Genomic DNA, 12,476 nt, shown 5'->3' on the forward strand with positions numbered 1-12,476 from the left:
GAATCTGTAGATTGCATTAGTAGTATAGTCATTTTCACAAAATTTATTCTTCCTACCCAGGAACATGGAATATCTCTCCATCTGTTTATGTCATCTTTGACTTCTTTCATCAGGGTCTTATAATTTTCTGTGTATAGTTCTTTTGTCTCCTTAGGTAAGTTTATTCCTAAATATTTAATTCTTTTTGTTACAGTGGTGAATGGGATTTATTCCTTAATTTCTCTTTCTGATTTTTCATTGTTAATATATGGAAATGCAAATGATTTCTGTGTATTGATTTTGTATCCTGCAACTATGCTAAATTTACTGATTAGCTCTAGTAATTTTCTGATACTATCTTTAGGGTTTTCTATGTACAGTATCATGTCATCTGCAAACAGTGAGAGCTTCTTCTTTTCTATCTGGATTCCTTTTATTTCCTTTTCTTCTCTGATTGCTGTAGCTAAATCCCTTTTATAAGATCGGTCTTAAACAATCACACTGTTTCTCTGGGAACCTTCCCTAAGTATTAACACTTTCTTATTGATCTTCATTCTTCATAAACAACATGGCCCTCCTTTTTCTTTTAATAACCCCACCCTTTTAAAATTGTCCTCTCCATTTTTCTTTCACTTTACAATTCCAAAATCATCCTTAGGTTTTTCCAGTGTTTTATCCACCTTTTTCTTTTGCACTAACTTGAGTCATATTTTTTTGTCATCATGTAATATATATTTCTTATAAAAACACATTTTATTTTCATGATGATGGCCTTGTTTAAAATCTTTGTCTAACATAAAAATAATTTTTAAGTACTCTGTATGGAAAAAGCAAGAGAGTTACAGAAAAATATCTATTTCTGCTTTATTGACTGTGCCAAAGCCCTTGACTGTGTGGATCACAATAAACTGTGGAAAATTCTTCAAGAGATGGGAATACCAGATCACCTGACCTGCCCCTTGAGAAACCTGTATGCAGGTCAAGAAGCAACAGTTAGAACTGGACATGGAACAACAGACTGGTTCCAGATAGGAAAAGGAGTATGTCAAGGCTATATATTGTCACCCTGCTTATTTAACTTATGTGCAGAGTACATCATAAGAAATGCTGGGGTGGATGAAGCACAAGCTGGAATCAAGATTGCCAGGAGAAATATCAATAATTTCATATATGCAGATGACACCACCCTTATGGCAGAAAGTGAAGAACTAAAGAGCCTCTTGATGAAAATGAAAGCGAAGAGTGAAAAACTTGGCTTAAAGCTCAACATTCAGAAAACCAAGATCATGGCATCCAGTCCTATCACTTGATGTCAAATAGATGGGGAAACAGTGGCTGACTTTATTTTGGGGGGCTCCAAAATCAGTGCAGATGGTGATAGCAGCCATGAAATTAAAAGACATGTACTCTTTGGAAGGAAAGTTATGACCAACGTAGTTCAGCTCAGTTCAGTCACGTCTGACTCTTTGCAACCCCATGAACCTCAGCACACCAGGCCTCCCTGTCCATCACCAACTCCCAGAGTTTACCCAAACCCATGGCCATCGAGTAGGTGATGCCATCTAACCATCTCATCCTCTGTTGTCTCCTTCTCCTCCTGCCCTCAATCTTTCCCAGCATCAGGGTCTTTTCAGTGAGTCAGCTCTTCGTATCAGGTAGCCAAAGTATTGGAGTTTCAGCTTCAACATCAGTCCCTCCAATGAACACCCAGGACTGATCTCCTTTAGGACAAACTGGTTGGATCTCCTTGCAGTCCAAAGGACTTTCAAGAGTCTTCTCCAACACCACGGTTCAAAAGCATCAATTCTTTGGCGCTCAGCCTTCTTTATAGTCCAAGTCTCACATCCATACATGACCAATGGAAAAACCATAGCCTTGACTAGACAGACCTTTGTTGGCATAGTAATTTCTCTGCTTTTTATTATGCTGTCTAGGTTGGTCATAACTTTCCTTCCAAGGAGTAAGTGTCTTAATTTCATGGCTACAATCACCACCTGCAGTGATTTTGGAGCCCAGAAAAATAAAGTCAGCCACTGTGTCCACTGTTTCCCCATCTATTGCCATGAAGTGATGGGACCAGATGCCATGATTTTAGTTTAACAGCATATTGAAAAGCAGAGACATTACCTTGCCAACAAAGGTTCATCATTTGAAAAGACCCTAATGCTAGGTAAGATTGAGGGCAGGAGGAGAAGGAGACGACAGAGGATGAGATGGTTGGATGGCATCACCAACTCAATGGACATGAGTTTGGGTATGCTCCTGGAGTTGGTGATGGACAGGGAGGCCTGGCGTGCTGTGATTCATGGGGTCGCAAAGAGTCAGACACGACTGAGTGACTGAACTGAACTGAACTGAACTGACTGTTTTCAGTGGTTTGTCATTTTTTTCTGAATCTTGAATGAATTTTTCATTGCATACAGTCATAATGTGGTTATGTTTTACCTTTCCAACTATTATTGCTCATCTGTCTAATGTCCATTTCTACCTAGAGCCCGTATTCACCAAATCCATATGGATTTGTTGTCTTCTCTGTGTCTTTGACCTCTGTATATTATACTTTCCTAGGAAGTACTACTTATTTTCTGCTAAAGCATGTCTCTCTTTTATTCCTAAAGTATTTCCAGGTAAACTAAAACTTTTTGATCAAAAGTACAACCACTACCCTTCTAAAAGTCCATTATTAAATATGTGTTCTGTAAGTTTTTACTTTGATGTTGTAAATCCCTTACCAATAATCACATCAAATATAGTAGTACAGTAGTATATTATAAATATACCTTTACAACCTCATTATTGATCATTTCTCCTTTTCAATATAATTTATATGTTTATAAAATTTAAGGCTTGTTTCAGTGGGCAAGACAAGTAATGTAAGATATACAGAGAAAACATTATCTTTTTATACCCCCATCCTATTTTCATTTGTGAGTTAATTAATTTGGTGGGTGTCTATTCATATCTGTCTCTTTTTAAACATGCACACACACATACACACACACACACACACACACACCCTTTATAATATACTCTGAATAGTGCTATGGAAATTGTTTTTCAATTTAATTTTTTTACATAGCACTATATTATGTATATCTCTGTAGATATCTTTGCAGATCTGTGCACGTGTGTGTATGTGTGTGTGTGTGTGTACACAGGAACAAAATCCAGTTCTTCTTGTGCCCCTCATTGGATTTCGAGAACCACACTGTACTAATGAAGTTCTGTACCTTTTTGTGTGTTGATGACTATTTTCACTTTCTTGCCTATGAATTTCCCAGTAGTCATAGAGGAAAATCCTGACAGATTTAAAGAAAAATATAACCATTTCCATACTAAATAAGATATCATAAACAGTCAAAAGATAAAGCATAGACTAGAACAAAATATTTGCAATGTAGAAAAAAAAGACAAAACATACTATCTTCTATATTGTAAGAGCACCTAAAAAATAATAAGCAAAAATGCCCAATTAAAATAGACAATATTCAAAATAGAGACATAGTTCAATTGTCATGTATACTTGACCCAACAATTTGGCTTCTAGGAAAATATCTACAAACATATGAAATTACTTGTATACACAGTTGTTTATTACAGCATTACTTTAAAAGATTAGAAACAACGTAAATACAACAAGGATTGGTTAAATAAATTATGGTATTTCTAAGTAAAGGAATACTATTGCAAATGAAAAAATAAATGAGGAAACTTAGTATGAATGTGAAAAAGATCTTCAGATGACCAATGTCTTCAACTGGTCAGTATTGGCAGGACTAAAATGAAAACTGATTCACAGTAATCAGAATGAAGCCTTCTAAAGTTCCATTTACTTGATATCACAGATAAGTTAATGTAATCACAGCAATAAAAATGATTTTGTTGCCTGCCTGCCCTTGTGGTATATAAATCTGAAATCTATCTGCAGTGGCACTCCTCATTCAAACTATACATCATAGAAAATGATTTGGCTACTTTCTCCATTCTCCTAAAGATAGTACTTACAGAATCATTTTAAGTGCACAGAGGACAGGTTTAGGGGTTTGTTTTTGTTTTTTTGTTGTTTTTTTTTTTTTTACTTCCAATGGCTGCCATTTCCCTGAACTCTCAAATTTTAACATTCAACTTATTAATGACTTATAAAACCAGATTGCTTGGTCCCGTCCTCCTCGTTTTTGGCTCAGATGTGAGGTGATACTATTAATTGGTAATTTTAACAAGTTTCCAGAGGATACTGATGCTCTTGGTCTGGGGACACATTTTTAGAATCACTGTTTAGATCACTGGGGCTTGTTTCTCTTGAGGATCCTGGGTTAAGAATGTTAGGAAGAATTGAGAGCAAAACAAATGGCTATGGTGGTTAGAGTCATAACATGAGCACCACGACATAAACTTCCTCACCCTCAAGCCTTATTCTTTAATCACTGCAATAGCCAATACCATATATTATAGAATGTTATTTCTCAGCAGCATCTCCTATTGGACATCTATCTGCCATGTTGTTGTATCTTTTTCAGTTATGTCTATTCTTAGTCTTCCTTCTTAGTGGAGATGTCTAGGGAAGAGAGTTTCATTCAAGATTTTACAGTCAATCTTTGGCCTTCCTCCTGTTCTAAAATAATCTCAGGCTTAAATATTTTTGTTAATCTTTTCTTATTCCTAGTTCATCTGGCACAACACTGTTACATTGTTGAAGTGTTCTTTTTAATTATTTTCTGTGGTGTAAGATGGGGATTCCCAGGTGACCCAGCAGTAAAGAATCTGCCTGCCAGTGCTAGAGACACAGGTTCAATCCCTGGGTTGGGAAAATCCCCTGGAAGAGGAAATGGCAACCCACTCCAGTATTCTGGCCTGGAAAATTCCATGGGCAGAGGAACCTGGCAGGCTATACAGTCCAAGGGGTCTCAGAGAGTTGGACATTACTGAGCATGCATGCACCAAGTACATGGTGTTAGATATGCATGCACTTGCGTAGAGGAGGAATAAATGTTTATATAGGTGACAACTTATACTACTCATTCACTGATCTAACCCTTCGGTCTTTGGGGTCAAATTAATTTTATTAATGTTTATTACCTTTATTATGGTGTTAATACTTACCAGCTTTGACTAAGGGTCTCCAAGTTCCTATACAAAGAGTTTTAGCATCTCCTTTTCACTTTCATGCATTGGAGAAGGAAATGGCAACCCACTCCAGTGTTGTTGCCTGGAAAATCCCATGGGCAAGGGAGCCTGGTGGGCTGCAGTCCATGGGGTCGCTAAGAGTCAGACGCAACTGAGCGACTTCACTTTCACTTTCACTTGAACTTGTTAGAAGTGCAAATTCTTGTCTTGCCTCAAACTTAACTTATAGAAAGGGTATTGAGGGAAGGGGCATTGGTTTGTGTTTTTAACGAGCCTGCCAGGTGATTTTGATGGTTCTAAAATTTGAGCACTGTTGTCTTATTAAATGTAGTGGTTCACTTAGACGATATCCTTTAATCCTTACAGTAATCCTGTGACACTAGTAACTATGTCATAAAGGAAATGAGGATCAGAGATAAAATAATTTGCTCTCAATCACACTGCTATTTAACAAACTTCAAAGTAGAATTGTCTTTTTAAGATAATATGTCCTTCTTTCCTTTGAATACACTGAAACAGTATCAGTTACTTTAGCATTTTGGTACTGTGAGTGATTGTTGTCTGAACTTTTACTTTTCATTAATTTTAATCAGCATCTTATTTGAAGAACAGTTTCTTTAACAAGTCAAATAGCAGAACCAGAACTTAGATTCACGTGCTTTCTTTCCTAGTCCAGAACTGATTCCCTGGTACATTCTTAAATTAAATGGCTTTTTAAACTAAAAATAAGTATATAAAATATTTTTAATTCCATTAACCTAACAAACCCCTAGTTAAAAACATAAGCATTTCAATAAAACAGTTAAAACTTATCAGCATTATTGACATGAATCGACTCTTCTAATCTTATTTTAATGACACATGCCCATTTAACTGCTGTTTGGTTACCAGCAGTGTTTCTAAGATTAATTTGGAGTTATTTCTGCCAAATGAAACAGTGCTGTCCTCTCTGTTAGTTATCATTTTCATATGAGCCTATTTAAATTAATTAACCAAATTAGCAAACCATAAAATCAAGTATGTTTATAGAGACCCAAAACCTTGTAATGGCTTCTGTTGAAGCCTCTAGACAGAAAATTCTTAATACGAGAAAGAGTTTATTTTACTGAACAAGACATGATGTATTCTTTAATAAAAAGAAATTGCTACTTTAAGTTGTAACTAATATTTCTCTTGGCTGCAGTAGAAAATAATTTGCAAAATGATAAGTTGACAAGTCAGACTGAAATAATTAATGAAGATTTAGGGTCATATTTTATTTTCCCTTATGTTTTCCATATCTGTTATTTTAACAGGATTTACATAATATGGTATTTGAGTTATGGAGAATAGAAATCTTAAACTTAATAGAAATCTAAAACTCTTGCCCATCTGGAAAATGACCTTGGGGCAATACTAATTATATAAAATATCTTAATAATATCTGATATTTCATATGTATAGGTAAATAAATATAGGTTTTTAGGGAATCTTTGTAGTGGTGATTTTACTTATGTTTCCTTTTGAACTCCTTTACTTTAGAAAAAGAAAACTAAGTTGGTGGTAATCATTAACTGTTTTCACACAGTAATACAGTGGTGATCTCAATAGTTGTTAATAATTCAGTTTTTTTTTTAGACTTTAATGCATTTTATTTATTTTATCTATATATGTATTTATTTTGGTTATAGGAAAGACAGATGTTATATCTGTGTTTAGTTGATTAACAATATTGTATTAATTTCAAATTCCGTTTTTAGCCCCTACTGCTTGATATTTTCACTCAGTCGGTTTTAGGGAAGGACTGAGAAATCTATTTTAACAAGCCCCAGCAGTAATTCTGAGGAAGTGGACCCTGGGCCTCCGTGTAAGAAACTTTGAAAGAGAATCTACTTCTTCAAGCTAACACACTGAAACCACCAGGGCTAAATACTCTGTAGACTACCATAGCTTTTTCCATGCAGACTGCACCCAGCTTCTACAACCAGGAGGAGTCAAGTCCTAGTGATTCTATCTTGCCACAACAGTGTGTGCTCCAGTTCGGTGCCTTGGACATATTTCTCATAGTTTCCCTGGTGCTTTGGCCACTGTTTGGCACTCAGTAGGTATGTGTATACATCTTGGCAAGGATGAATAAAGGAAACCAACTAGCTCCACGTTTAGCATTGCTGTTATCCACACTTCATCTGTCTTTTGGATCAGTTCCCTAAATTATTTCCAGTTTTATCTCCCTCCTTAAATTGTATAGAAGGGACCATGCCTTATCCATTTTTATATGTCTCCCAACAGTATTTTACACACACATGGCCAATAAATATATATTAAGTAAAAAAAATATATATTTTGTGCTTATTTAATCCATCACACAAGATTCCCGTCTCTATGAGGATAGGAACTTTGTCTCTTTTTCACAGCAGTTTTCTTAAAGCTTGGTAGTGCTTGCATGCCCAGAAACGTTTAAGCAAATTAATAAAATATAAGTAATTTAAGTAAATAAAATAATAAAATATAACTTCATTCTAATTGAGATTTTCTTAAAATTTAATGTCGGAGTAAATGAGATTTTGTGTGTGGTCAAATATATTTTTATATAAAGGAAAAATTCTGCCTTAACTACCCTTTAAAAAGAAATTCATAGTTGAAATGCCCTTACCTTTGAGAAGACAGGATGGTGGAATTTGACAGATTATAAATTGGTGAAGCTTCAGCACAGCATTATGGTTAACAGAATATTCTATCTAAATTAGTATTAAACAATTTATGTCAGGAATTATGAAAATATCATAATGAACATAATGTCAACATATCTTTGTCATCCTCTGCGGTAAAGATGACTCCCCAGAAAGCTAGAAAGCCTGTGAAAAGCTGATTTATTTTTTGGTTTGTTTGTTTTTTGGTGGGGGTGGTTGAAAATAAGGTAATCAAAAAATTTTCTAAGTATCCATGAAACTTACTGAAATACATTTTATTATCATTCCCTTCAGAAATATGCTTATGATCATATTTCTTTTCAAATCACATTAGTATCAGAAAATAAGTGCAGTCAGTCAGTTCAGCCACTCAGTCATGTCCAACTATTTGCAACCCCATGGACTGCGGCACAACTGCAGCACGCCAGGCTTCCCTGTCCATCACCAACGCCCAGAGCTTGCTCAAACTTAAGTCCATCAAGTCAGTGATGCCATCCAACCATCTCATCCTCTGTCATCCCCTTCTCCTCCTGCCTTCAATCTTTCCCAGCATCTGGGTCTTTTCCAGTGAGTCAGCTCTTCACATCAGGTGTCCAAAATATTGGAGTTGCAGCTTCAGCCTCAGTCCTTCTAATGAACATTCAGGACTGATCTCCTTTAGGATGGACTGGTTGGATCTCCTTGCAGTCCAAGGGACTCTCAAGAGTCTTCTTCAACACCACAGTTCAAAAGCATCAATTCTTCGGTGCTCAGCTTTATTTATAGTCCAACGCTCACATCCATACATGACTACTGGAAAAACCATAACTTTGACTAGATGGACCTTTGTTGGCAAAGTAATGTCTCTGCTTTTGAATATGCTATCTAGGTTGGTCATAGCATTTCTTCCAAGGAGCAAGCATCTTTTACATGGCTGCAGTCACCATCTGCAGTGATTTTGGACCCCCCCCAAAATAAAGTCTGTCTCTGTTTCCGTTGTTTCCCCCTCTATTTGCCTTGAAGTGGTGGGACCGGATGCCATGATCTTAGTTTTCTGAATGCTGAGTTTTAAGTCAGCTTTTTCACTCTCCTCTTTCATTTTCATCAAGAGACTCTTTAGTTCTTCTTTGCTTTCTGCCATAAGGGTGGTGTCATCTGCATATCTGAGGATATTGGTATTTCTCCTAGCAATCTTGAGTCCAGCTTCATCCAGCCTGGCATTTCGCATTATGTACTCTGCATATAAATTAAATAAGCAGGTGACAATATACAGCCTTGAGGTACACCTTTCCCGATTTGGAACCTGTCTGTTCCATGTCCAGCTCTAACTGTTGCTTCTTGACCTGCATACAGATTTCTCAGAAGACAGGTCAGGTGGTCTGGGATTCCCATCTCTCTCAGAATTTGCCACAGTTTATTGTGATTCACACAGTCAAAGGCTTTGGCATAGTCAATAAAGCAGAAGATGTTTTTCTGGATCTCTTTTGCTTTTTTGATGATCCAACAGACGTTGGCAATTTGATCTCTGGTTCTTCTGCCCTGAACTGAATCATTGAGTTGGCCAAAAAGTTCATTCAGCTTTGCCATTCAATGGTACAGAAAAACCTGAACAGACTTTTTTGCCAACCCAATATAAGGTTCAGTTCAGTTCAGTTCAGTCGCTCAGTCATGTCCAACTCTTTACGACCCCATGAGTTGCAGTACGCCAGGCCTCCCTGTCCATCACCAACTCCCGGAGTTCACACAAACTCATGTCCATCAAGTCGGTGATGCCATCCAGCCATCTCATCCTCTGTCATCCCCTTCTCCTCCTGCCCCCAATCCCTCCCAGCATCAGAGTCTTTTCCAATGAGTCAACTCTTCACATGAGGTGGCCAAAGTACTGGAGTTTCAGCCTCAACATCAATCCTTGCAATGAACACCCAGGACTGATCTCCTTTAGAATGGACTGGTTGGATCTCCTTGCAGTCCAAGGGACTCTCAAGAGTCTTCTCCAGCACCACAGTTCAAAAGCATCAATTCTTCGGCTCTCAGCTTTCTTCACAGTACAACTTTCACATCCATACATGACCACTGGAAAAACCATAGCCTTGACTAGATGGACCTTTGTTGGCAAAGTAATGTCTCTGCTTTTGAATATGCTGTCTAGGTTGGTCATAACTTACCTTCTAAGGAGTAAGCGTCTTTTAATTTCATGGCTGCAATCACCATCTGCAGTCATTTTGGAGCCCCCAGAAATAAAGTCTGACACTATTTCCAGTGTTTCCTCATCTATTTGCCATGAAGTAATGGGACCAGAAGCCATGATCTTCGTTTTCTGAATGTTGAGCTTTAAGCCAACTTTTTCACTCTCCTCTTTCACTTTCATCAATAGGCTTTTTAGTTCCTCTTCACTTTCTGCCATAAGGGTGGTGTCATCTGCATATCTGAGGTTATTGATATTTCTCCCAGCAATCTTGATTCCAGCTTGTGCTTCTTCCAGCCCAGTATTTCTCATGATGTACTCTGCATAAAAGTTAAATAAGCAGGGTGACAATATACAGCCTTGACGTACTCCTTTTCCTGTTTGGAACCAGTCTGTTGTTCCATGTCCAGTTCTAACGGTGCTTCCTGCCCTGCATATAGGTTTCTCGAGAGGCAGGTCTGATGGTCTGGTGTTCCCATCTCTTTCAGAATTTTCCACAGTTTATTGTGATCCACACAGTCAAAGGTTACTATGGGTTAATTATATAGCATGAGCTCTAGATCTGTATCATTCTGTCTCCTTTCTAGTCAGATACCAGACCTCCTTCCCATTTTCACTTTTGTTGAAAGTGTATGCAGGTCAAAATGATCTCTTACTCAGGTCAACTCCCATGAGCGTATTAATTTTCTGACCGAAAGCAGTCTGTTACATATCCTTCTATATGTGTAGCCTGAGATATCATCAAAGTTCCAGCTTCTGGGAAAACACAGTTGACAGGAAAACATGGAGAGATACTGGAAGGAGAGGCAAGAGTTAGGAATTAGTCATGGCTCTTTCAGAAGGCTGGGGTTGAACTGTGAAGGCAGGGGACAGGAGAGTGGAGACCAAAGAAGAAACATCACATAGAAGAGAAGGCAGGACCTGATGGACAGCAAATGCAGACTGCCAGGCACTCTCTGATGTTACTTGTTTTGCCTTCACATTCTGCCTGACTACTATCCCTGAAAGGACTTTTATCCTCTTCCTCTTGACAAAGCATCCAGACACTCAACTTCCCCTAATTCAGATTTCTACTGTCACTTTGTAGAAAGGCTGACCCAACAGAAAATTCCAAATACCTCTCTAAAAGCTTTGTCTTCTCCAGCAGTCCCCTAAACTCTATTTTAAATAGTTGTTCTTAGACACAGTTTCATCCAAAGAAAAGTGATCTTTATTGTTTTCAGTTTCCTTAAACATCTTAATGATACTGGCAGTTTTATTGACTAGGGACAATAAGGCTCTAGTATGTTTTTATACTCATAATATGTGATTGTGCTAATGAATCACATCTTCAGAAGAAAAATGCATACATTAAATTTCACATATTATATAATCCATTAATTTCATTTTGACTTCTGCCTATTTTTAGGATTAATGATAAACAAAACCATAGTATTGACTTTTATTTAACTTGCCTTTATCCAAATGCAATTTGTTCTAAAATTTTAAGCAAATGTTGACATGTTCATAAACTAGGGGATTATTTTGAAAAGTTAATAGTTGTTTATATACTATACTATGTACTATATACTATATTATATACTATATACTGATTTCCAGACCAATATTAAGCTATCTCTTGATGAATGTGAATATTAAATCCACTGTTTTCCTTTATTTTAGGTGATGGTGTTTGTACATGCTAGAAATGCCACTGTAAGAACAGCTATGTCTCTAATAGAGAGAGCCAAGAATAATGGCCATATTTCCTACTTTTTACCCACTCAAGGACCTGAATATGGACATGCAGAGAAACAGGTAGGGAACAAATGACAAAACAGTACAAGAACTAAAATACATAATGTGCCAGATATTTTATATATGAAAGATCCATGGTCTCTAATTTCTAATAAGTTAAATTATAGAAATAATCATGTTATAATTTTACTTTTTTCTTGACTTTCAAAGGATCTCAGTGTTCAATTAGCACTTTATGTGATTATAATTGTAATGTTTAGTTCTCTATAAAAAATAGTTAAAGTGTAAAATACAGTTAAATATTCTAAAATCTGTTCATGTCTAATGGATTCTTCTTTTAAAGATAAGTTTTTTTTAGGGTCAGCTCGGACAGACATAATTAGCATAAACAAAAGCTCTTTTTTAAAAAAACATTTTATTTTATATTGGAGTACAACTAATTAACACTGTTATGGTAGTTTCAGGTGGACAGCAGAGGGACTCCGTCATACATACACATGTATCCATTCTCCCGCAAGCTCCCCTCCCATTCATGCTGCCACATAACATTGAGCAGTGAAAGAGTCGTGTCTGACTCTTTGAAGCCCCATAGCCTGTAGCCCACCAGTCTCCTCTGTCCATGGGCTTTTCCAGGCAAGAATACTGGAGTGGGTAGCCACTCCCTTCTCCAAGGGATTTTCCCAACCCAGGGATCAGACCCTGGCCTCCCACGTTGCAGGCAGATTCTTTGCCTTGTGAGCCACCAGGGAATTCCCTGTAAATAACATAAACATAAAAGCTGTTTTTGAGAGTGCAAGTTTGAG

The 12,476-nt window shown here is 37.1% G+C and overlaps 1 protein-coding gene across 1 annotated transcript in view; it reads left to right on the forward strand.

Annotated features, from left to right (window-relative positions):
• The window catches only part of ASCC3 (activating signal cointegrator 1 complex subunit 3), a 339,817-nt gene that overhangs the window by 177,474 nt on the left and 149,867 nt on the right, over positions 1–12,476 (forward strand). Inside the window, exon 14 of the mRNA XM_040239121.1 lies at positions 11,599–11,733. Within this exon, the coding sequence (XP_040095055.1) occupies positions 11,599–11,733 (135 nt within the window). The remainder of the gene's footprint in view (positions 1–11,598; positions 11,734–12,476) is intronic.

This window comes from Oryx dammah, unplaced genomic scaffold (assembly GCF_014754425.2).
Source record: "Oryx dammah isolate SB20612 unplaced genomic scaffold, SCBI_Odam_1.1 HiC_scaffold_4, whole genome shotgun sequence".
Taxonomy (NCBI): Eukaryota; Metazoa; Chordata; class Mammalia; order Artiodactyla; family Bovidae; genus Oryx; species Oryx dammah.